The 26,491-nt window shown below is 40.3% G+C and overlaps 1 protein-coding gene across 1 annotated transcript; it reads right to left on the minus strand.

Annotated features, from left to right (window-relative positions):
* Window positions 1-270: 270 nt before the first annotated feature.
* Window positions 271-18,708, minus strand: Tnfaip6 (TNF alpha induced protein 6). The gene is made up of 6 exons (XM_070036217.1): window positions 18,565-18,708; window positions 12,151-12,288; window positions 7,488-7,649; window positions 6,642-6,870; window positions 4,691-4,731; window positions 271-1,389 (listed from the first exon to the last, which is right to left on the minus strand). The coding sequence occupies exons 1-6, from the start codon at window positions 18,656-18,658 to the stop codon at window positions 1,220-1,222; spliced, it is 834 nt and encodes a 277-aa protein (XP_069892318.1). The 5' UTR covers window positions 18,659-18,708; the 3' UTR covers window positions 271-1,219.
* Between the last annotated feature and the right edge of the window lie 7,783 nt (window positions 18,709-26,491).

A 26,491-nucleotide genomic window follows, 5' to 3' on the forward strand; every position in this document is an offset into this window, starting at 1 on the left:
TAGGAGGCCATTGGTTGGACTGAGTTCCTGCCTAATGCCTAAACACCTGTGCTAATATTCCACGTCATCAAGAAGAATTTATTTACATAACCTTCCAAGAAATCAGGGGTGAGATAATAGCCAAATCCCTTACCAAATCATTCTGATATCTCTTTTTTTGCCACTTGAAATATAAAGCTCTATTTTCATTTTTTTCTGATCTAATAATTCTACATCTAGATCACTGAACCACAAATTATAACACTGCACAAGTATGTATGCCCAAGAATATTTATTGCAACAATATTTATGAAAGCAATCTAAAAGTCCAACAACTGAAACAGATTTAAATAAAGTATAAAACAATCATACCATAGAATATTGTTCAACCATTCAAAATCATGTTTTTGTAAAATATTCAATGATTTGGGAAAATGCTTAGGATCTAAAGTTTAGAGAAAAATGAGGATATAAAACTTGATGCTGGTGGCTTACCTATAATTTCTAGCACTCAAGAGGCTAGGATTTGAAAATCTGTTAGAAGCCACCCAGGGCAGACAAATCTTTGATGCTCTTATTTCCAATTAAACAAGAAGTTGGAAGTAAAGGTATGGCTCAAGTGGCAGAATAACAGGTCTGAATGGGAAAAGCCAAGTAATAAAAGGCTTGACATTCAATTCCCAGTACTGGCACAAACAAAACAAAACAAAACAAAACAAAACAAAAAATAGTGCCAATGGCTCACACCCGTAATCATAGCTATTCAAGAGGCTAAGACCTCAGTTCAAAGTCAGCCTGGGCAGGAAAGTCAATGAGACTCTTATTTTCAATTAACTACCAAAAAAGTCAGAAATGGAGCTGTGATTCAAGTGGTAGCACAAAAGCTCAGGAACAGTGCCTAGGCCCTGAGTTCAAGCCCCAGGTCTAGCACACACACACACAAAAGTTGTTTATGGGACAGACTTTCAAAATGTCAAAAACAAATATATAGATAGATAGATGGATACCATGAATACATATACCATAAGTAGAAAAATGAAGAAAAATATATAAACATGTTAACAGTTATTTCTATGTAGTAGGGTTATGTGAGATTTTCTCTTTGAAATGTTCTGCATTTTTCCATTTTCTTCTAGTGTTTCACATTTTGAAAAATAATAAATAAAAGTGAATAACAATGATTCAAAAATGATATCAAAGACATTTCAGAAGACGCAACCATAAACACCATATATTTGTTTTATAAGTGGCTAAACCTTCCAGCCAAAAAGTTTTTATTTCCAGTGGAAGTAGTACTTGTATTTTTTCCTTGACTGGCTTTGGATACAGGATCCACAGCGACATACTTGATTTGGAAACCTCCTGCTGTGATGGAAGAGTCACTCAGGAACTTCAAGGTCATAACATTTCCTGTGAGGAGAGGAGCCAACCAAACACCAACAATGTTACTGGTCTTTGATTTATCCCACAATTCAAACACCCAGTCTTTTTCCTCAGAAAATTTAAGCACTGATGAACATGACTAATACCCAATTGAGAAGTGGATTCTCAGGTTTTTGTGTCCATGGTTTCACTGGCAAGTGGAGCAGGAGAGAGTTTCCTCACCACAACCCGCTCCACCCCCCCCCCCCCCCACTCCCCAGTCTCTCCTAAAGGAAGAGGTGGAGGCTGAAGTGAGGCTATTTGGAGATTAAGAAGAAGCTCTTTTTTTGGTACCTGGAATTCTCATGAGAGAACTCCATTAGACTCATTAGGAAAGTCTATTTGGAGCCATGTGCCGATGGCTCATGCCTGTAACCTTAGATACTCAGGAGGTTGAGATCTGAGGATTCTCGTTGGAAGCCAGCCTGGGGCAGAAAAGTCCCCATGAGACTCTGATCTCCAATTAAACACTCAAAAGTGGAAATGGAGCTGCGGCTCAAGTGGTAGAGTGCTAGTCTTAAGTACAAAGAGGCTCAGGGACAGCACACAGGCCTCCAGTTCAAGTCCCACCACCAACAAATAAAAAAGAGAATCTATTTGTAGGATGGGGAGGGGGCAGCTCAGGAGTAGAGAGCTTGACTAGAAAGCTGAGGTCCTGGGTTGGATCCCAGAATCACACAACAACAACAACAACAACAAATGGTTGTTGTAGTAGGAACACTGACACAATTATCTCAAGCAGCAATTCAAACCAGTAAGGTGTGAATGGGTCATTACCAAATGACACAGAGCAACAAACTTTACATTTGCATGTTCTACTGCAAACAGAGTACTTAAATTCATTTCACCTATCAATAAAGATTAAAATGTACTTAAAAGGTTTAATGGATTAGTTTTCCTAGGAAAATTGTAACAGAACGATGAATTTTAAAGGATTAAGCATTAATCATTCCATGACTGTGCAGAAACTTTCCCTCTTGTCTTGTAATGAGGACAAATACACTAGAATTGAGTGCATTGCAAGCCTGGTGTGGAAGTAAGTCTATGGGAAGTTGCCTGTTTCAAGATTGCTTAGGCCTGGTGGCAGTGGCTCACACCTGTTATCTTAACCACTAAAGAGGTTGAGAGATCTAAGGATCCTGTTTCTAAGCCAGCTGAGGCAAACAAAGAGGAGAAATACCAGAAATGGAGGTATGGCTAATGTGGTAGAGTGTCAGCCAAGAGCTGGGGAATGGGGGAGGCAAACAAGAGCAGCTTTGAGTTCAGGCCACAGTACTGGCACACAGAAAAAAAAAATTACTAAGAATTGCAATTTAATGCAGTTTTGCTGGTTTTAGTATTGTGATGATTTTATGACCTGGTGAGAAAATAGAGCCCATAAGAATATGAACTTCTGGTGCTGGTAACAGAAATTAAAAGAGAAAATAAAGACTTCTAAGAAAACGAAGGTTTGTAGCTTTAAAAAAGAGCAGTTTGAGATAATTTAGGAAGTAGCATTACAAATGAGCCAAGTACTGGTGGCTCAAGCCTGTAATCCTAGTTACTCAGGCGGCTGAGATCTGAGGATCACAATTCGAAGCCAGCCTGGACAGGAAAGTCGTGAGACTCTTATCTCCAATAAAACTACTCAGAAAAGCTGGAAGTGGTGCTGTGGCTCAAGTGGTAGATGGCTAGTCTTGAGCAAAAGAAGCCCAGGGACAGTGCTTAGGTCCTGAGTTAAAGCCCCAGGACTGGCAAAAAAAAAAAAAAAAAAAAAGAAAGTAGTATTGCTTATTGGGATACATTTATGCTATAAGAAGGATTTTTTTTCTTTTTGAGGTATATTTCTTAAATCAAGAGACATATTTCTTAGCACAAAAACACAAGATAATTTTGGGAGGGGGATAATTTGGACAATACAGTCTTTTGTAGTTGGCCTTTTGAGATTTGCTGTATAAATCAGTAAGTTAAAAGTGCTTTTGAGGGGCTGGGAAGGTGGCTTAGTGGTAGAGTGCTTGCCTAGCATGCATGAAGCCCTGGGTTCAATTCCTCAGTACCACATAAACAGAAAAAGCTGGAAATGGAGCTGTGGCTCAAGTGGTAGAGTGCTATCCTTGGGCAAAAGAAGCTCAGTGACAGTGACCAGGCCCTGAGTTCAAGCCCCAGAACTGGCACCAATAAATAAATAAAAATAAAAGTGCTTCTGAGTCGGGTGCCAGTGGCTCACACCTGTAATCCTAGCTACTCAGGAGGCTGAGATCTGAGGATCATGGTTCAAAGCCAGCCTGGGCAGGAAAGTCCATGATACTCTTATCTGCAATAAACTGCTAGAAAACTGGAAGTGGCGCAGTGGCTTAAGTGGTAGAGAGCTAGCCTTGAGCTGAAGAGCTGAGGGAGAATGCCCAGGCCCAGAGTTCAAGTCCCACAGCCGACCAAAAAAAAAAAAAAAGCCTCTGTGGTTTACCAATAAAGAAATCTGTTTAACACTATTTAACCCAAAGTTTATTTTAGCTTAGGTTTATTTCCTTATGTAACGCTATTTAAAATATCATACTAAACTGTGTTCTTCAGAATGCTGTGTGGGGGAATGTAGTAAGATAAAAATGTGAAAATTGCTGGACATCAATGACTCACATCTATAATCCTAGTTACTCAGGAGGCTGAGATCTCAGGATCATAGTTTGAAGCCAGACAGGGCAGGAAAGTCCATGAGCTTCTTATCACCAACTAACCATCAAAGAAGAGGGAAGTGGAGGTGTGGCTCAAGTGGCTGAGTGCCAACCTTGAGTCAAAGCTCAGGGACAGCATCCAAGCCCTGAGTTCAAGCCCTAGTACTGACACACACCCATGTGCGTGCACACACACACAATGAAAATAATTACATAAAATTATTTTCAGTGATAGTAGGTATTTTGAACAACTTTATAAATTGCTTCTGCCTTTCATCAACAATCTCTCTTATGTTATTTTACATTTTGTGATAAATGGAGCACCTCACACATATTAAGCAAGCACTCAACCACTGACTGATAGTCTCAGAATCCAGGCATTTTATTAGAAATCATAGCTGTAGTAATATGTATGGATTGGCACATTCAAGACTATCACTCCATTTCCTGCACATAACAAAAGTCTGTGCGCATTTTTGGCATAAAAAGTTGGCACAAGTCTTTAACTGTAAACAAGTCTTGCCTTTTTTTGTCACAAGCTATTTTAGCCTCAGTCCTGTCCACTGTAACGAGTGAATGATAGATAATAAGGCTCTGCAAAAAAGAAAAAAAGGAAATCTTTGCTGTGATTCGGACATTACCTGTGCTAATGATGTCTTCTGGAAGCTCATCACCACAGTACCTGAAAGGGGATTTTTAGAAAAGAAAGGTCACATGAAAGAACATAAGCAGCTGTTACAGGAGTTTTACTGAGAATAAAATGCCTTACATTCCTTCAGAAAGGTCTCATTTTTCTTTATTCTTGTTTATTTTGCTACTAATGGGGTGCAACTCAGGACCTTGGTGTTGGTCAGCTGGTACTCTACTAAATACTTGAGCAGCATCTCCAGATTGGATTTTTGTTAATTATTTTGGAGATGGAATATAGCAGATTTTTCAGTCTGGAGTTACCTTCAAACTACTATCCTCCAAATCTCAGCCTCCTGAGTAGCTACGATTATAAATGTGAGCCATTGGTGCCTGGCTTTTTTCCCTTTTAATTAAAATTCTAGGATAAATTGTTTTAAATGTGGAAAAATTATAGATATAAAATTTCTGTTTTGGGGGCTGGGAAGGTGGCTCAGTGGTAGAGTGCTTGCCTTGCATGCCTGAGGCCCTGGGTTCGATTCCTCAGCACCACATAAGCAAAAAGAAAAAAGCCGGAAATGGCGCTGTGGCTCAAGTGGTAGAGCGCTAGCCTTGAGCTGAAGAGCTGAGGGACAGCACCCAGGCCCAGAGTTCAGGCCCCACAACCGGACCCCCCCAAAAAAAATGGAATAGGAAAACAAAAAAAATGATGATCCAGCATGCTGAAAATCCAAAGGAAAAATATTGAATAATGGAGCAATTTTTTTAGTGACAAAGAAGATTGCTTTTAAGACAATATTCATTGTATAGCTAAATTACATGAGAGATGGGCTGTACCTTACATTACTAATATAGTCATTGCGTTGTATAGAGAATATAGGCAACAATTTTCTGACTATGTAGTCACTTTTAGGATGCTGACACATTAGAAAACTTAGCCGTGCACTGTAATTTTGACTATTCAGGAGGCTGAGAACAGGAGGATCATGGTTTGAAGCCAGTCCTAATAGAAAAGTCTGTGAGACTACATCTCCCTAAAATAACTAGCAAAAAGCAGAGCTGGAAGGATGGCTCAAGTGGTAGAGTGCCAGCCAAGAAAAAAAAGCCAAAGGAGAGCATGAAGAATTGAGTTCAGGGCTGGGAAGGTGGCTCAGTGGTAGAGCGCTTGCCTTGCATGCCTGAGGCCCTGGGTTCAATTCCTGAGCACCACATAAGCAAAAAGAAAAAAGCCAGAAATGGCGCTGTGGCTCAAGTGGTAGAGCGCTAGCCTTGAGCTTAAGAGCTGAGGGACAGTGCCCAGGCCCAGAGTTCAGGCCCCACAACCAGACCCCCCCCCCCCAAAAAAAAGAATTGAGTTCATTGAGTTCAAGCCCCAGTACCAGAAAAAAAAAAAAAAGGAAAAAAGAAAAAAAAAGAAAATGAAAAAAATGACTAACAAAAATTCAAACTCACATGTTTCTTCTTTCTCCTACTAGAAAATAATAAGCAGACTAGACAAATTAGTTCTTACAATTTTACAATGAACAAAAGACAGAGATTACTAGTCTAATAGTAAGTACATATAACAGACAAATGAGAAATAATTTAATTGAAAACTTATTGGATATCACTGGAAAGTAGATACTGGAAAGTCAATATTATGGATTTGGTTGATTATTCATTTACTTGTGTCTGTCCTGGGGCTTGAACTCAGGGCCTGAGTGCTGTCTCTGTTTTTTTAGCTCAAGACTAAAGCTCTACCATTTGAGCCAGTTCTACTTTTGGCTTTTTGCTGGTTAATTAGATATAAGAGTCTCATAGTCTTTCCTGCCTAGGCTGACTTCAAATCACCATCTTTAGATCTCAGCCCTGTGAGTAGCTAGGATTACAAGTGTGAGCCACTAGTGGCTGGCTGGATTTAACTGATTAAAGAAGCAGGAATACTGAATGTTCGATTGTCTTTTTGTGTAGGGAAAAAACACATACCTTCCCACAAAGCCATGGACATCATCGTAACTGTCATATATTTCCACATAGTCTGCTAAGCAACCTGGATCATCTTCTAGGTCAAAGTCCAAAAAACTCAGGTGAATACGCTGGCCATACTTGAGTCTAATGTGCCAGTAGCAGATTTGGTTGTCATCATACTCATTTGGGAAGCCTGGAGATTTGAAAATTCTCTTTGGCTCTGTAAAGACACCACCACACTCTTTTGCTGAAATGGAGAAAAAAGAAGAAAAAGACTCAGGAAAAAGTTCACACTCCTGACACCTCTTGCACTTTTTAGACATTATTTTTTCTTTGTGCCAATACTAGAGCTTCAATTCAGCCTTGCAAGAGTTTACTTTGTCTCCTTTTCCTTTATTCAACCAAGGGACAAATTATCCAAAACAGTTAGTTTGGTAACATTACTTTATTGCTTAGCTATTTGGCCATAACTAGTTTATAATCTCCATCTCCCCCTTTTTTTTGTGGCTAGGAAGTTCTCTGACATAGGAAAAAACCTGAAATCTCACCTCAAGCATGTACCAATTATTGGCCGTGTGATCTGGGGTAAGTGATGCAACTTTTATAAATTTCAGTTGTAACAATGGCTCTTTGTAGAGCTGTGACTGTTTAAATGATTGCAAATAAAGGAACATAATTCAGTGTGTGAAACAGAGTGAGCATTCAAAGAATGATATATATTGTTAATAATAATCATGACCACATCCACTATTTCTGGAAGGAAAACCCATTTCTTGTAACAACCTGTTAGTAGCCTATAAATGTTTTGTTGTTATTATTGTTGTTGTGTATGTGTTTTTACAATGATTATTTCTAACAACAAACCGTGTGGGTTGTAGCAATAGGCATCCCATCTTTCACTCCTATTGAGCCGGAATCCATAGTCAATAATCCCAGTTTTTCCAAATCCACAGTTGGGACCTGGCTTCACAATGGGGTATCCAACTCTGCCCTTGGCCATCCAGCCAGCAGCACAGACATGAAATCCTACAAGAGGAACAAAGCGTTAGATGCTTAACTGGCAAAGCCTCACAACCAAGCAGATGGGTACCTCCAACCATGTTTCTCAACTTTCCGAACCCAGCTCATGTAAAATGTAAACAAACAAAAAGACTTCTTCCTTTAAAAAAATGTTTCAACACACACAAAATAACAGATAACTACTGTCTTTGTGAAATAAAAGAAAGAGATGTCACTGCACTAAAAATTATAACACATGGATACACAGATCATCCAAGTTCAGAGGTGGCTTCTTTTCACATATGATCTAACCTGTGCTATGGGAGAATTTCTTAAATTATGAAACATTTCAAATGATAATTTAATTAACTTTTGTTTCAAGATCAATTGAGATAAGTGTAACATTAAAAATTTTTTGAATGGTGGGGGGGGTGGGGGAGGGGGGGAAGGAATAGGATTGGGATGGGGGGAGGGGGGAGGCTGGGAAGGGATGTGAAGGGTAAACAAAGGAGGAGGCTGCAATGCTTGGTAAGAAATGTACGCATTATCCTGCCCATGTAATTGTAACTCCTCTAAGCTCTGTACAGTATGTTCACAAATAAAATAAAATTAAATTAAAAAAATTTTTTTTGAATGAAGATAGATTTTCTTACCATTTTTTTTTTTTTTTTTTTTTTGGGTCCAGTCGTGGGGCCTGAACTCTGGGCCTGGGTGCTGTCCCTCAGCTCTTCAGCTCAAGACTAGCGCTCTACCACTTGAGCTATAGCGCCACTTCCGGCTTTTTCTTTTTGCTTATGTGGTGCTGAGGAATTGAACCCAGGGCCTCATGCATGCAAGGCAAGCACTCTACCACTGAGCCACCTTCCCAGCCCTTCTTACCATTTTTGAGTAAAGGCTCATCTCTGTTTTCTATGCTCAAGCCTGGAGGCCATTTTTAGTGTCTGCTAATGCCATCCTAGATCTATTTTACTGAGAGTCCTTCTGCTAGTAAAGCCAAAGGACATGTTATCTATCCATCCAGTTCTGCCCTACACAGCTTGTAATCAAGGAGGAGCAGTAATATAGGGAGACTTTGGGACTCTTGGAGAGAATACCTTTACAGTTGTCCCTCCAAAATCTGGGTTCTGGCCAGGCCCAAAGAAACATAGGTCCCATGGTTTCCCTTATTTGTAATATCTAGTATATGTATGAGTCAAGCAGAAAAGGTCAGATAATGTGATGTCAGGAAAATGAACCCTTAGATGTGTATTTTAATGTTTTTTTCTTTCATGCATGTGTTTCTAACGCATTTATAAGATTATCTCTTTGTTGCTTTGTATGTCCCTCCCCCACAGTATAACCCCTGCTTTCACTATATTTGATGTCAGTATAACTTGTGGAGGAGATTGGGAAAAACCAGTTGTTTAAGGATACAGGTGGACCTGTTGCAACAATGAGAAGTACAAGTTGTCATGTCCAAAACGAGCTTTACAACATCGGTGGGGGGGGGGGAGGGGGGGAAGGAGGAGGATTGGGATTGGGGGGGAGGGGGGAGGCTGGGAATGGATGTGAAGGGTAAACAAAGGAGGAGGCTGCAATGCTTGGTAAGAAATGTACGCATTATCCTGCCCATGTAATTGTAACTCCTCTGTACAGTATGTTCACAAATAAAATAAAATTAATAAAAAAATTAAAAACAAACAAACAAACAAAAAAACAAAATCTGGGTTCTGTATCTAGGCATTCAATCAATTGTAGATAAAAATATTACTTTAAGCTGGGTGTTGTTGGTAGCACACATCTATCTGTAAGCCTATCTACTTAGGATGCTGAGATCTGAGGATCACAGTTTAAACTAGTGTGGGAAAAGTTTTATCTCCAATTAATCAACTCTTATCTCCAATTAATAAACAAAAAGCCAGCAATAAAGGTGTGGCTCATGGGGCTGGGAAGGTGGCTCAGTGGTAGAGCGCTTGCCTTGCATGCCTGAGGCCCTGGGCTGGATTCCTCAGCACCACATAAGCAAAAAGAAAAAAGCCGGAAGTGGCACTGTGGCTCAAGTGGTAGAGCGCTAGCCTTGAGCTGAAGAGCTGAGGGACAGCGCCCAGGCCCAGAGTTCAGGCCCCACGACTGGACCAAAAAAAAAAAAAAAAAAAAAAAGGTGTGGCTCATGTGGTAGAGGACTAGCCTTGAGTAAAAAAGCTAAGGAACAAGCCTGTAATTCTAGCTACTCATGAGCCTGAGATCTGAGTATCAAATTCCAGCTAGGGCAGGAAAGTCTATGAGACTCTTTTTTTTTTTTTGGTCCAGTTGTGGGCCTGAATTCTGGGCCTGGGCGCTGTCCCTCAGCTCTTCAGCTCAAGGCTAGCGCTCTACCAGTTGAGCCACAGTGCCACTTCCGGCTTTTTTCTTTTTGCTTATGTGGTGCTGAGGAATTGAACCCAAGGCCTCATGCATGCAAGGCAAGCGCTCTACCACTGAGCCACCTTCCCAGCCCATCTATGAGACTCTTATCTCCAATTAATCTCAGAAAAAGCTGGAGGTGGCACTGTGGCTCAAATGGTAGAGTGCTAGCTGTGAGCAAAATGAGGTCAGGGACAGCACCCAGGCCCAGAGTTCAAGCCCTAGCACTAGTGTGTGTGTGTGTGGGGGGGGCGGGGAATAGGGGGTATGGGACAGAAAGCTAAGTACAGCCTCCATGCCCAGAGTTGAGTTCAAGTCGTAGTACACACACACACACACACACACACACACACACACACACACACACACACACACACATACACACACACCTACCTATAAAAAGTAGTTTTAAAAAAGCAATACTTTAAGAGGAAGCTAGATCTAAAATATACCCAGACATGATAAATTATACAGAACCCTAGGTGTTCACACACAGTGAGACCAAAGGAGGATACACAAAGATGCAATGCCTCTGTGCCTCTGATCACAGAAAATAATATTAATTGAATGAAAAAAATTTTAAAAATGCATCTGGATATTGGCTCAAATAGTCCATCTGCTGCCTAGCGAGTGCAAGACCAAAAATTCAAACCTTAGTACCAACACCAAAAACAGAAAGAAAAAAAGAAGGAAAAAGGTGGACTCCACAAAAATTGCTCCTACACTGAACATTTTCAGAACTTTCTTGCTATTTCCTAAATAAAAGTATATAACTATTTATAATAGGTATAAGTGATCTAGAGATAACTTAAAATCTATGGGGCTAGAATTATAGCTTGGTGGTAGAACACCGATCTAGCATGTGTGAGGGTCTGGGTTTGATTAACAGCACCACAAAATTAATTAAAAGATGAATAAATTAGCACATAAAGCATACTAGAGGATGTGAAATACCGTGCCATTTTACGTAAAGACTTTGAACATCTTTGGATCCTGGTATCCATGGGAATCCTGGAACCAGTTTTTCACTGATACTGCAGACAACTGTATATTAGGTAATGTGTAGCATAGTCTTTGCCAGGCATTTTCCACAAGCAGTGGAATTCTGATGCAGGTGGTCCTCTCTGAAAGTTCAGTCGAGCCTAGCAGCTCCTGCCTTACTTTTTGGTAAAAAAGCAATTAGCAGGTTTTCACCAGATATGACATCTTCCCTGTTTCTTTCTTCTGCCCTTTTACAATGTGCTTATACTTTCCCTGTAGGTTTTTTGTTTTGTTTTTGTCAGTTAAGGGGCTTGAACTCTGGGCCTCTGCGCTGTCCCTGAGCTCTCCAGTTCAAGGCTAGCGCTCTATTACTTGAGCCACAGTGCCACTTCTGGTTTTCTGAGTGGTTTATTGGAGATAAGAGTCTCATGGAGAGGCTGGGAAGGTGGCTTAGTGGTAGAATGCTTGCCTTGCATGCATGAGGCCCTGGTGCTGTGGCTCAAGCAGTAGAGCACTAGCCTTGAGCTGAAGAGCAGATGGACAGTGCCCAGGCCCAGAGTTCAGGCCCCACGACCAACCAAAGAGTCTCACAGACTTTCCTGCCCAGGCTGGCTTTGAACTGTGATCTCAGATCTCAGCCTCCTGAGTAGCTAGGATGACAGGTGTGAGCCACCGGCGCCTGGCAGGTTTTTTTTTTTTTGGGGGGGGGGGTCCGGTTGTGGGGCCTGAACTCTGGGCATGGGCACTGTCCCTCAGCTTTTCAGCTCAAGGCTACCATTCTACTACTTGAGCCACAGTGCCACTTCCGGCTTTTTTTTTTCTTTTTGCTTATGTGGTGCTGGGGAATTGAACCCAGGGCCTCATGCATGCAAGGCAAGCGCTCTACCACGGAGCCACCTTCCCAGCCCCAGGTTTTTGTTTTTTAACTTAAAGAACAAATATACTCTTCACTTGTGTTAAAAAAGTATTGGGGGGGAAAAGGTTTTGAATTCAACTTTCTTCTTACCAAGTACATTTCTTTTCCTCCTTCACTCCCTTTCTCCCTCCTTTTCTTTCTTCCTCTTTCCTTCCCCCCTTGTCTGTCTCTCTCTTAGGGGTTGTAGAAAAAGTAATTTTGCCCCCCACCAGGATAAAAGAGAAGAGAAACCATTGTCAAATCAGTTACCGATTTTTCTGGCTGCTTCTAGCTGCTTGTAAGTAGCGAGGCGGCCACCTTCAAATTCGCACACTGCCTTTGCCTCTGCGTAGGTGAGCTTGTATTTACCAGACCTTGCTTCTCTGTGGTACACGCCTGCTGCTTGTTCTGTGAAATCACAAGGTATCATGAATGCATTATTACCCATTCTGGCCAAACAAGGAAGTTTGCTGGAAGATTACATCAGGTACTGTTCTTGCCAAAGAACTTTCTAGGTCAATTGCCATGGGTGGCTAATTTTTCATTGTTAGAAATCCTTGGGGGAAAAGATGAATGAGGGGAATTTTAGGGGAGCATTAACAAAAACTGGATATGTGTCTGATAGGAGAGCCTAAAAAAAAGGTTAAATATAACATTGCATTTCTTTATCATCCACAAGTGATAACACGTTTTGGCATTCTTTTGGCATTAAGTCATAAAAACTTGGAAAGATACCAATGAAAATGGCTCCAGTATAAAGGTTCACACTGATGGAGAAAAACAAGCTAAAATATCAACTTGACGGAATGACTAAAGTAACATAATTGAGAATTTAGTAAATAAATTAAAACTGTGGAAAGGTCTGAAGGAATCCAAAGTAAACAAAAGAAAGAATAGATTCAAGCAGAATAGAGAAAAAGACTGGGTATGCCTATCAGTTCCTAACTTCTTTATTATATTTTAGGGAGTGGTAACTTATCTGTGAGTTGTCTTCCAGATCACTACTTAAAATGGATGGCTTTAAGTTCAGAGCACTTGGTGCCATGAAAAAACAGTGAAGACATTCCTAGGACATAAAGCTAGCTCTAGCAGTGCTGATATGCTACATAAATCTGCTAGATGAGAAGATGGTACCCTGACCTGTATAGTTGGCTACCAATGGGACCACATATTTCTTGGCATTCAGCAAGATATACCTTTAGTAGAATTTAGAAATGGAGGTCATTTTAATGCTCCTTCCCAAACTTGGTTTTTTTTTTTTTGGGTCCGGTCGTGGGGCCTGAACTCTGGGCCTGGCACTGTCCCTCAGCTCTTCAGCTCAAGGCGAGCGCTCTACCACTTGAGCCACAGAGCCACTTCCGGCTTTTTGCTTATGTGGTGCTGAGGAATCGAACCCAGGGCCTCAGGCATGCAAGGCAAGCGCTCTACCACTGAGCCACCTTCCCAGCCCTCCTTCCCAAACTTTTATCTTGACATTGCCACTGTTGGATGGAGACAGTACTTGATATGTTTCTTGCTTTTCTAGTTTCCTGGGACCCTGCTCTTCTCTGCATTAGAGACCAGAGAATAGCAATGGCATCAAGTCACAGCCAGTCACCATGGTTCCCCTTAGTAAATCTCTTGCCCGTCAGGAGATTTCATGTACAGAAGCCTTAGTAAACTTTTGGTAATTTCCAATAATTATTTGGGGCATGTATCAAGAGGTATTTTGCTAGGCATTATGGCTCAAGACTGTCCTCTCAAGAAGCTTACACACTACTGGGCAACATGAACATCTTTATAGTGTGTGTGTGTGTGTGTGTGTGTGTGTGTGTGTGTGTGTGTGTGTATGTGAGGGGGGAGAGAGAGTATATGGTTTGGTAGTGCTGGGATTCAATTTCAGGGCTTTGTACTTTGTAGGCAGGCAGGCACTCTATTACTCCAGACATAACTTCACTCCTTGTTTTTTTAGTTTTTGAGACAGGGTTTTGCTTGTCATGTAGCCATAGTTAGTCTAGAACTCATGATTCAACTGTCTCAGCTTTCCAATTGTTAGATTGCAGTCACTTGGCTGGTGGAATAGGTTTATCTTGATATAGATAGGCACTAAGGCTTTTGCTAGACAACACAGGCATGTCTAATTTAATTATACTAAGGATTGTTAATTTTACAATTGTAAAATAGCTGGGCACTGGTGCCCAGAATCCTAGCCACTCAAGAGGCTAAGATCTGCGGATCCCAGTTCAAAGCCAGCCAGCCAGGAAAGTCCATGAGACTCTCATCTCTAATAAAATTACCCCCAATAGATTGAAAGTGGAGCTGTGGTTCAAGTGGTAGAGTGGTAGCATGCGCTTTTGTGCTCAAGGACAGAGCCCAGGCCCCAGAACTGGCACTGGCACATGGGTACACGTGTACATACACGCACTTGCGTGCGCACATGTGTACACACACAAGACACAACTTGTAAAATGGTATCTGTGCTCCAAAAATATAGAATAAGAGAAACCTTTATTTTAAAAAATGCAGCATGGGCTGGGAAGGTGGCTCAGTGGTAGAGTGCTTGCCTTGCATGCATGAGGCCCTGGGTTCGATTCCTCAGTACCACATAAGCAAAAAGAAAAAAGCTGGAAGTGGCGCTGTGGCTCAAGTGGTAGAGCGCTAGCCTTGAGCTGAAGAGCTTAGGGACAGCGCCCAGGCCCAGGGTTCAGACCCCACGACCGGACCCCCCCCAAAAAATGCAGCAATTATTCTAATAGCTGTCTTTTCTTTTCTTTCTTTTTTGTCAGTTGTGGGGCTTGAACTTGGAGCCTGGGTGCTCTCCTTGAGGTCTTTTGCTCAAGGCTAACATTCTACCACTTTGAGCCACAGCACCACTTCCAGTTTTCTGGTTGTTAGTTGGAGATGAGTCCTACACAGTCCTTCCAGGGCTGGTTTTAAACTCAGATCTCAGGGGCTGAGAAGGTGGCTCAGTGTTGCTTGCATGCATGAGGCACTGGTTTGATTCCTCAGCACCACATAAGCAGAAAAAGCCAGAAGTGGCGCTGTGGCTCAAGTGGTAGAGTGCTAACCTTGAGCTGAATAGTTGAGAGACAGCACCCAGGCCCAGAGTTCAAGTCCCCCGACCGACAAAAACAAACAGAAAAACCAAAACCCCCCTCAGATTTCAGCCTCCCGAGTAGCTATAATTACAGCCATAAACCACCTGAGCTGGCTTGTCATGTTTTTCTTAAAATGATTTTCTTCCTATTTTACTCCAAAATTGAAATGTAATGGGCTGGGAATGCGGCTTAGTAGTAGCGTGCTTGCCTAGCATGCAGAAGCCCTGGGTTTGATTTCTCAGTACCACAAGTGGCACTGTGGCTCAAGTGGTAGAATGCTAGCCTTGAGCAAAAGAAGCTCAGGGACAGTGCCCAGGCCCTGAGTTCAAGCCCCAGGCCTAGCAATAAAATAAAATTAATATATTTTTAGAAAATAATTTAAGAGTTTCCTCCCAGTAAGTTTTAAAAATTGTTACCTTCTAGCAATAAGATAGTAAGTAAAAGTAACAAAAATAATTTGCAGTAATTGTCAATTTATTAAATATTAATATTCTGCAGTTTTCCTCAAAGAGCACTAAATTTCCCAATATGTTAACTTATGACAAAATTGAATACTCTTACTCCATTTGGCCATTTTATTTATTATGTGTTAGGCTATTTTATTTATTTGTTTGTGACTGGGTCTTGCTATATAACCTAAACTGGCCTTGAATTTATGTTCTTTCTGTCTCAACCTTTTGAGTTTGAGATTCTAGGCATGCACCATTATACCAGATGGCAATTTTAAACAAGACATGAAATTAATTACTTTATTCTCATTTTACAATCTCACTTTACAATCTGAGGGGCTCCACTATGACTTCTTGAGTTTAACATTTACTTTAAGCTATTCCTCAGGTTAGAATTTTTATTTATTAAGATGGACCTTTTGGGCTGGGCGTTAGAGCACCTGGGCCCTGAGTTCAAACTCCAGTACCAACTCTCCCTCCCTCTCCCAAAAGATGAATTTTCATACAATATAATCCTAATTTAAAAGATTTTACCTTGCAGATTAAATATTTTATTAATTCTTATAGTGAATAATCAGTAATATTTTTAAATTAAAATTTTGCTTAATCAGCCAAGCACTGGTATCTCATACCTACAATCCTAACTTCTCAGGAAGCTAACATCTGAGGATCATGGTTTGAAGCCTGCTGGGGCAGGAAAATACATGTGATTCTTATTTCCGGTTAACTACCAGAAAACCAGAAATGGTAGAGTGTTAGCCTTGAGTAGAAAAGCTCAGGGACAGCATTCAGGCCTTGCGTCCAAGTCCCATGACTTTACTAAAAAAATTGTTTAACTGATAAAATAATTTTTTTCCCCTGTTAAGAACTGGCAACCATAGAATGTTGGCTGTGTCTTCACTACTGATTTTACTGGGGAGAGTTGTATAACTTGTATAAATAGCTGCCTGTGCCTCAGTTTCTTCATCTGTCCCATTATAGCTTCTGGACTCATGACATGTTACTTTTCCTTTCTTTCCTTTTCAGATTCAGTAGAGGTTAAAAATAACTACTGTCTGTGCCTTTCAATTTTTATGATAAATGTAAATGGACTGACATTTCTTGTCCTATAGTAGCTGTTCTTGTTTTAAACTACTATTTTTTTTCTTTTTAAAAAAATTTTTATTGTAAAGGTGAAGTACAGAGGGGTTACAGGCCATGTAATGAGTATATTTCTTTTTTTAAAAATTTTTATTGTAAAGATACTATACAGAGGGTTACAGTTACATGAGCAAGGTAATGAGTACACTTCCTATTGAGCATTGTTACCCCCTCTTTAAACTACTATTTAAGGAACCAGAAAACCACAGAGTTCAGGTGTCCTGTTCTAGATAGTTGCTGCAGATTCCTGCCTTTGAATACAACTATCTTTTCCCTCTAAACTGTTGCTAACATTATATTGACCCTGACTGATTGGAAACAGCTAGTGCAAGGAAGACTGGTTAATAATTTGTCCCATATTGAAGCAATTTACACTCATCCCAAACCTCAGATTTGCAGCATACTCTTTACAAAGATTTGGGTCATTGCTTTCTGTCTCTGGGGCAGAACCGCTCTTATCCATATTTATGTTTTTGCAATACACAACATCACTTAACAACAACAACAACAACAACAAGAAACACTTTGGGGCTGGGAAGGTGGCTCAGTGGTAGAGTGCTTGCCTCGCATGCATGAGGCCCTGGGTTCAATTCCTCAGCACCAAATACACAGAAAAAGCTGGAAGTGGGCGCTGTGGCTCAAGTGGTAGACCGCTAGCCTTGAGCTGAAGAGCTCAAGGACAGTGCCCAGGCCCAAAGTTCAAGCTCCACAACCAACAAAAAAAAAAAGACTCCATCTCCAAAAAGAAACACTTTCAAACCACTTGATCACAAAGAAGCTTGATAACATTTCAAAGTTTACATAAATGATCATAATTCTTGTTACCTTTATGACATTTTTAACGCTATATGCGCTTATCTTGTGTGCAAGATATGTGTGCAATTAAAATAAAGAGAAATTTAGCATATAAATTTGTTTGTTGTTCTACATTCTGTCTAGAATGCATCTTGACCAAATAGATCACACTGAAACTAGTTCACTGGCTCAAGCTGAGAAAAAGCAGCAAGGCTCTGCATCACAGATCAGGCTTTCTAATGAAATTCACATGCTTGCAGTTATTAACAGAGAGAAATACACTGAAAGGGAAAATTTGTCTACAACCATGTGTTGCTTAGCAAGCATAAAACCAAGATCTAGGTTAATTGGGCTTTCTCTTAATTTCTTTATTTGGTGCACGAATCTATCCAAGCATTTGAATGTTTTTCTCTCTTTAACACAATTGTGGACAAAAAGCAGTATCAATTTGAATCAACATAGTTAAAGTATTACTTGCAATATACATCATAAGAATTGAAAGTATTGTTTAAACAATACTTTCATTGTTTAATACTCAGAACATTATAAACGGTATTGTTTTTCTTTTCCCCTCCTTTCATATTGTTTATCTTCACCATTTGGTCTGTGTCATTCCTTACATTGAACAAAACCACAAAAGAAACTTTTCTTGTCCTCAAAAAGGTTGGAAAGTATTTTTATATGAATAGAAGAACAAGAAGAATCAAAGTGGCAAGATTACATTCAGTCAAAGAAACATTTCCCCCTGCCCCCTTCCATATTGTAAGCTGGGTTTGTCAAAATTGTCAAAAGAGGTTTAGAAAAACTTCAAATATACCCCACAGTTTAGAGGATATTGAACAATGGCTCTAATTTTTTTTTGTATATTCCAGTTGATCTAAAATCTGACTGCAAATACAATTAAAGTACAAACATTGGTGTTTTAGTTTGTTAAGATTAAAAGCATGCTACCACATCTGTTTTTAAAAAAAAACCTAAAAGTGCATTTTTATAATGTCTATTGATTATAACACTACTTTCTATTGAACAATTCAAAAATATTTCATAAAGCTATTCTTAAGCTGAAACAAGAACACTTAAAAGATATTTCAATGGCTTTCTCTCTTAAGGATTGTCTTTGATCAGCCATCAATAGATCAGTAAGTTTTACAGCCCTGATTCATTCTACCTTGGTTTTACAGCATTAGTATTTCTAACAAGAAGCTTATGAGTGAATTTCTTACCAAGCCATATGGAGTTATGAAAGATTCCATTCTTGAATCCCCATCCTTGAGCCTCTTCCCACAGCAAGAGGAACAAGTAAATTAAGACGATCATGTCTTCAGTGGAAGAAAAGCTCTCAGCCTGTCAGGGGCTGCTTGTGATGAATTCTCAGAGCAGTGCCTGAATGTGACTGAAACATCTGGTTTCCACATCTTTTAAATAGTTTTTTTTTTCAACTGTGAGGTCAGTTAGTCTTCTCCAATGGTATTTTCCGTTGTAGAGTTACACAATTAACTCAGTGTCTGAGGCAAGCCCTCTGACTCATTTGCATTGGCAAGCAGAACCAAGGATATAGGATGATCATCTACGTATGAAAATTCTCTTACTCAGAAAGGCGTTCATTTATGCTGTCTGTTATGGTTTTCAATTAGGAAGTTTGTGTAAGTCTGTGGTATTCAGCAGTGATTTAAAAAAAGCCAAACTTCAGCTGGAATTTTAAAAGAAATTCTAAATGTTGTGTTGGTAATGTTAATGATAGAGGTAAGGGTATCTCATTAATCATTTTTTAATTTTTAAAAAAATTTATTGTAAAGGTGATATGCAGAGGGGTTCAGTTACTTAAGTCAAATCATGAGTACATTTCTTTTTTCTTTGTTGGTCATGGGGCCTGAACTCTGGGCCTGGGCGCTGTCCCTGAGCTCTTTAGCTCAAGGCTAGTGCTCTACCACTTGAGCCACAGTGCCACTTCTGGCCTTTTCTGCTTATGTGGTGCTGAGGAATCGAACCCAGGGCCTCTACCTTTTAGCCACCTTTCCAGCCCTCATTGATCTTTAACTTGACCCTGGCAATCCTAATTGTTGCCAAGTCTGGGTAGAAAATTTAAAACAAATCTCCAGCTTTCTCTAGTAATGTAGGACCTCCTTATTCTGTCTACTTGTGTTCTGGGGTAAAATCTGTTTCACTCCTTGGTTTGTTGTGATCAGCAAGTAATTTAAATGTATCAGTTTTCCCAAAAGCAGTTTAGTTTCAGAGCCTGAGTATACCATTATAACACAAATTTTACAAGGTAACATATTCTTTCTGTGTTGGGAAGCAGGTGAACAGAGAGTAATAAGGTTAATAAAAATATGATCCTAACTGTGCGTGTGTGGCTCATGCCTGGCTACTCAGGAGGCTGAGATCTGAGGATCGCAATTCAAAGCCAGCCTGGGCAGGAAAGTCAGTGAAGTTTACCTCCAATTAACCACTAGAAAACTGGAAGTGATGCTGTGGCTCAAGTAGCAAAGTGCTAGCCTTGAATTGAAAAGTTCAGGGACAGTGCCCAGGCCCAGATTTCAAGCCCTACGACTGACAAAAAAAAAAAGACCTAAATTCCCTAGATTACTCTAACCTTGCCAAAGATTATCAAAATACTAGGTGACAATTATCATAGTAAAGTCACCATATCTGCTATTGATTGATAGCTGTTTATTGGCAATTTTTTGTTGTTGGCTTGAACCTAGGACTTCATATACTCATCTGGCTTTCTTTCTCAAGGCTGGTGCTCTACCATTTCAGCTTTCCACTTTCAGCTTTTTGCTTGTTAATTGGAGATGTATCTGGTCAGCCTGATTTCAAAGTACAATCCTCAGATCTCAGCCTCCTGAGTAGCTAGGATTACAGGTGTGAACCATCAAGCTGGCAATTGGCAGTTTTTGTTCATCTTTGTTACCAGCTATGTTTTGATACTTAGCTTCTTTAGTCTTGATGCCAAACTGTTTCCCATTTGCTGGGATCACAGCTCTTTCTTCTGGGCTTTCTTAGTCCTTCCAGTGATAGTGGTTTGGAAAAGCTAACTTCCTACCTATGTTCTGGTCTGATGTTAGCATTAAATCCCTAGGACATCTTTACATCTTTAGCCTGGTCTCTTCTCTCAATGACAGGGCAGTTGTGGGGATGGAGAATGACAGTATAGAATTTAATTGATGTTCATTGAAATATGTACCAGGATTCAAAATTTGTATTTTGCAGCTGGGTACAGGTGACTCAGGACTGTCAGTTACTCAGAAGACAAAGATCTGAGGATCCTAGTTTAAAGCCAGACCAGGCAAGAAAGTCCACGAGACTCTTCAATCCAATTAGCCACTAAAATATGGAAGTAAAGCTGTGGTTTAAAGTAATAGAGTACCAGCCTTGAGTTAAAGAGCTAAATGACGGAGCCCAAGCCTCAAATTCAAGCTCCACTAGCATGCGTGCATGCACATACACACAAACACACACTTACATTCTGTTTTTGGGGGCTGTGGCAATGAAAGGCGAGGGAAAAGTTCAATGATTAATTAGTGAGGTTAAATTGGATGCAAAAGCGGATATGGTCTAGACCATGTGGGTGTGTCTGTGGAGACACAGGCTTAAATTTGTGGCTTAGAAGCAAATATAGCTTTTTATTTTTTTTTAACAATGGGTCAAACTGTATCCTTGTTTCAGCATTTTGTTATTTCCCTTCCCTTCCCAAATTAGAAAAATGTATATACTAGATGCAGGGTCCCAGAATCAAATTCTATGACAAAAGAGGTTATACCATAGGGGAAAGAATATACAAAAAACAAAACAAAACAAAAAACTCACATAGTACATTAAAAGCAACAGCAACAAAGAAAAACCTCTTGTGTCCATATCTTGGGGTTCATTTCTCTTAGCATCATCTTATATGGTTATATGAACATAGCTTTTGACCTTTTCTGCTTATCTGGTAGGATTATCCTAGATGTATACTAGTTATTGCAAATAAGGGAAAGCATGGGGCCTGTGCTTCTTTAGGTCTGTCTTAATTCACTTAATATGATTTTTTCCAAGTCTTTCCATTTCCTAACAAATGGGGCAGTGTCATTCTTTCTGATGGAGGCATAGAATTCCATTGTATATATACACACCACAATTTCTTGATCTGTTCATCTACTGAGGAACATCTGGGTTGGTTCTATATCTTAGCTATGGTGCAAATATAGCTCTTCTTGCACACTGTTACTGAAAAATGTCATAGTTGTTTGGTTACTTTTTCTAGCTATGCCATTTCTATATCTTCCTCAAGCATCTAATTTTTCCCTACTTTTTATTTGTTAAAAATTGCTCTCAGGAAAATGTTTGCAATTAATCAAGTAGCTAATAACACATACCCTTCTGTGTTCATTTGCATTTTAATGAAATTCCAAATATAGCAGGGTGTGAATGTTCAACTTGTTGTAATATGAAAATTTAATGAGCTGATATGATGGATTAACCCATTGGAGGATGGGGGATATTTTCCCCTCCTCCCTACTCCTTTGAAGAATATTTCCCTGTACAGTGTTTGGAAAATCTGTCCTCCCTGTTATCAAGAATATAGAAAATAATACCTATGCCAGGTATGGTGGTGCATGCCTGAAATTCCAGTGTTTCAGGATCAAGTTCTGGTTCAAGTTCAAGACCAGCTTGGGAAATATACCCAGATCCTATCACATACAAACAGACAATGTCTAGTGCTGTGAGCTCTGCTTTTGAAAGGATGTTCAATTCTATTGTGGAAGAAAGAGGAAATGAGGTATTTATATATATATATAAAAAAAGGCAGGTAGGTGCCTTTTTTGGTGGCTCACACTGGTAATCCTAGCTACTCAGGAGGCTGAGATCTGAGGATTAAGATTTGAAGCTAGCCCAAACATGGAAGTCTGAGAGACTCTTATTTCCAATTTCCAATTAACCAACAAAAAAATCAGAAGTGGAGATGTGGCTCAAGTGATAGAGTGCTAGCCTTGAGTGAAAAAGCTGAGCTATAGCACCCTGTCCTTGAGTTCAATCCTGAGTATTGGCACAAACTCAGAAAAGAAACAGGTAGTTAGTTGAAAAAGCAAGTAGCTATTAAAGGTGAGGAGAAGAGAAGGAATGGGAGGGCTTCTATGAACTTACCTGGGACTACCAGATATGCTGAGAGAAGATACATTGTTAAAAATTCCATTTTCAAGACTGAAGCCATGACTCCATTGGTGGAGTTCCTACCCAGAAAGGGCAAGATCCTGAGTTCATACCCAGGTTACCTCCCATCCCCATATATTTTTACCAGTTAAGTGTTCTATCTTTGTGGATAAAAAACTCCCTTCTTTCAAACTCTTGACTCATAGGTCAAGGTGTACATAACTCTTCTTGTGTCTTTAATTTCTCTTTTGGTTGCGTTTTCACAAGGTTTGAGTGTTCACATGCCTGAAAGCATAGCAGGGAAAGTTCCATGAAGGGAGAGAGGATGTGTCTGCACAGAACTAACCCAGAAGATCTGGGACAGAAGCTGGGACAATAGCTCAGTGATGCCACTATTGCACAAACCTGAATAAAGTAAAAATCTAAAGTAGTATTTGAAATATCAGAGAAAAGAGGATATTTTCAGTCTGTGTGTGTGTGTGTGTGTGTGTGTGTGTGTGTGTGTGTGTGTGTGTGTGTGTGTGTGTGTGTGTGTGTGTGTGTGTGTGTGTGTGTATGCTGCATTTAAACCACAGGGGTTGATCTCAGGATCTGGGTGGTCTCTTCAGGTTTTCCACTCAATATTCATTGGTTATTTTGAGATAGGCCTACACCTGAACCCCAATCTTCTTATTTTGTGGTGCTCACTTTAGCTGGAATGTCAGGTGTGTGCCACTATATCAAAGTTTGCATTGAGATGGGAGCCATGAGAACTCATTTACATGGACTGGACTGGTCTGGGTGCATGATTCTTCTGATCTCACCTCCAATGTACCTTGAATGACAGGCAAACAACAACACTATATCTAGCTCTTGATTGAGAAGGGGCCTCATACATTTGACCTAGGCTGTCCTCAAACCTGTATCCTTCTGATCTTGGCCTGCCAAATAGCTAGGATTACAGATGTCAGCCACCAAGCCTAGCTGAATAATGATTACAACTCTTTTTTTTATTTTTTAAAAATTTATTTTCTTGGGCTGGGAAGGTGGCTCAGTGGTAGAGCGCTTGCCATGCATGCATGAGGCCCTGGGTTCGATTCCTCAGCACCACATAAGCAAAAAGAAAAAAGCCGGAAGTGGCGCTGTGGCTCAAGTGGTAGAGTGCTAGCCTTGAGTTGAAGAGCTGAGGGACAGCGCCCAGGCCCAGAGTTAAGGCCCCACGACTGGACCCCCCCCCCAAAAAAAAATTTATTTTCTTGTAAAAATGCTGTACAGGGGGATGATTACAACTTTTGTTGAGGCAGACAGCAAGATGGACTATCAATAGAACAATATGGAACCTTTGGAAAAGTTAAATACTTAATAATTTTATATCCAAGAGTTCTTAATGAATATACACGTATGCATCACACTGAGCAGAACAATGTGCTTTTGAGTTCACAAGAAAACAGATGTTAGAAAGAGATCTGAAACCAGCATTAAATTTTCTTTTATAGTTACATGGTATGACTTCCATTAGTAGCCTTTAACCAGTACTAGACACTATGTTGGAAATGATCTTCATACCTTGTGGGGAAGGAAATGGGTCGGGGGAGGGAAATGAGAGAAAATGAGGACAGGGATAAACATTGTTCAAAAAGAAATGTACTCATTACCTTTCTTATGTAACTGTAACCCCTTTGTATATCATCTTTACAATGAAAAAAAAACCCACAAGTAACTCCATTTTGGTCTCTTGTAGCAAAATGGTGATCTTTTTGGCCATGTGTGCTTAGGCAGGAGCATGCAACTAATTTTGGCCAATGAGATGTGAACAGAATAAATGTGCCATCTTAGGGCTGGGAAGGTGGCTCAGTGGTAGAGCGCTTGCCTTGCATGCCTGAGGCCCTGGGTTCGATTCCTCAGCACCACATAAGCAAAAAGAAAAAAGCCGGAAGTGGCGCTGTGGCTCAAGTGGTAGAGTGCTAGCCTTGAGCTGAAGAGCTGAGGGACAGCGCCCAGGCCCAGAGTTCAGGCCCCACGACCGGACCCCCCCCCCAAAAAATGTGCCATCTTAGAAATGAGGATTTTAGATGAATGAGGAAGAATCACCTTTCCCTCTAGGATGGAGGGAGACTTTGAGATAACGGTTTCTCTTGGGTCTTCTATTCACTTTTAGATGTAGTGTGTAAATGAACTATAAACCTTTGTTATTTTAAGTCATTGGATTTTTAGGCTTATTTATTATAGTTCATTTTTTCCCCATTGCTCCATATCTTGTGTAGTCATCTGTCACTTGACTTGAAGATAGAGTTGAGGCATGATAATTTCCTTTGTAGCTTTTACTATTGTCTCTGAAAGAGACAGGGGCACACACTACTGCAAAATTTTCAAGTTGTAATCTCTCACTGGTATCATTATAAAGTTGGCCATATGAACCATAAAATAGTGTCCTTGAATGGACATGTGCATTCTCTGTTATCCTTTTGTTCTAGCCCAGCCTACTTGAATAGACAGACAGGAATGGGGACCCCAAATACACAACATCACGGAGAGCAAGCATTATCTGTGTGCTGGCACCGACACTGAACTCCTGAAGCTGGCAGAGAGTTCTGCATTCAGCCCCATTCCATGTTTCCCCAGCCAAGGAAAGTGTATTATATCAAATGTTCTTTACACGCATGGGAATCTCTATCTCTGTGTCTGGCTCCCTGGAGAACCCAACTATCACAGATTACTTCACACTTCTGCTCAACTGAAACTTCACCAGGGGCAGAAGTCAAGCTCTGTGAAGGTGTCAAATTGACCCAAAGAATTCCTTAGCTTAATGAGCAAGTGAAGTAAATTTAAACTTCATGTGATCATCTCTGGACATTCTTCTACAAAGTTGAATGATGCACATGAAGCCCAATTTCTTATATGTTTTTGTAGAGCAATAGTGAACCATTACCTGATGTTGTCAAATTTCTAAGGAAATAACCTTAAAATACCATAAAATCCAAAGCTAATAAAAGCAAACAGAAGTTAACTAACATTACAGTTCATTTTTTGCTGTGCAGAAGTTTTAAAATTTGATGCAGCCCATTTGTCATTCATGCTCCTACTTTCTAGGCCATTGGGAGATCCGTTCAGAAAATAATAAATGTGCTCATGTTCCACATTTCCTACTATGTGTCCTGCAGTAGTTTCAGATGTTACACTTAGACCTTTGAGCCACTGGTAGTTGATTTTTACATAGGATGAGAGATAGGCATCTAGTTCAGTCTCCTGAACCTAGAGGACCAGTGTCCTAGCATCGTTTGTTGAGGAGGCTAACTTTTCTCCAGTGTATATTTCTGGTTTCTTTGTCCAAGATCAGACGTACCTGTGTGGTTTTATGTCTGGGTCTATGTTCCATTGGTCTTTGTGTCTGCTTTTGTATTAGTTTTGGTTACTGTGGCTCAAAGTATGTTTTGAAGTTTGGTCTTGTGCTAGCTCCAACATTGCTCTTATTGCTCAGTATTACTGATAATTATGTATCATAATCAAATCTCTGGGCTGCCTGATGAAATGCTAGTATTTCAAGGATGAGTGTTGTAGGAAAGAATCAGGCTTACAGGCTTATTCAAGGCTGGCCCTGATGAAGAGGGGATTAGCTCCTCCAATCTCTGACTTGCAGTGTTCAGGGGTAAGAAGAGTCTTTATGAGGCAGGGAAGAGGAGGCACTGAGGCTGCTGGCTGGGTGATGTCTTCCTCAGTAAGCAGAGCACCTGGAGAACTGTACAATGAATTTGAAAGTCCTATGGTTTCTAAAGGAAAGGTGGGACAAAGGATGAGGACTCTAAAGAAGGAGTTAGAAATTAGCATCTGAGTGAGACTTCCCTTCAGCTACAGGATTAGGGAAGAGCAGATGGGCTGAAGAGATGGGTGGAATGTAGGACTGTTTTATATGTATATACATGTATATATGTGTGTATATACATGTATATGTATGTATATATACTTTTATTTTGGTGGGTCATGGGGCTTGAACTTAGGGCCTGGGTGCTGTCTCTGAGCTCCTTTGGTCAAGGCTAGCAC

This window comes from Dipodomys merriami, unplaced genomic scaffold, assembly GCF_024711535.1.
Source record: "Dipodomys merriami isolate MVZ:Mamm:240054 unplaced genomic scaffold, mDipMer1.0.p SCAF_1, whole genome shotgun sequence".
In the NCBI taxonomy this organism is placed as follows: Eukaryota; Metazoa; Chordata; class Mammalia; order Rodentia; family Heteromyidae; genus Dipodomys; species Dipodomys merriami.

Coding starts and splice junctions, on each gene's coding strand:
- Tnfaip6 (XM_070036217.1), bottom strand. CDS start 18,658: ATGATCGTCTTAATTTACTTGTTCCTCTTGCTGTGGGAAGAGGCTCAA. Junction 12,289..18,564: donor TCATAACTCCATATGGCTTG/GTAAGAAATTCA, acceptor GTGATTTCACAG/AACAAGCAGCAGGCGTGTAC. Junction 1,390..4,690: donor AGAAGACATCATTAGCACAG/GTAATGTCCGAA, acceptor CTCTCCTCACAG/GAAATGTTATGACCTTGAAG.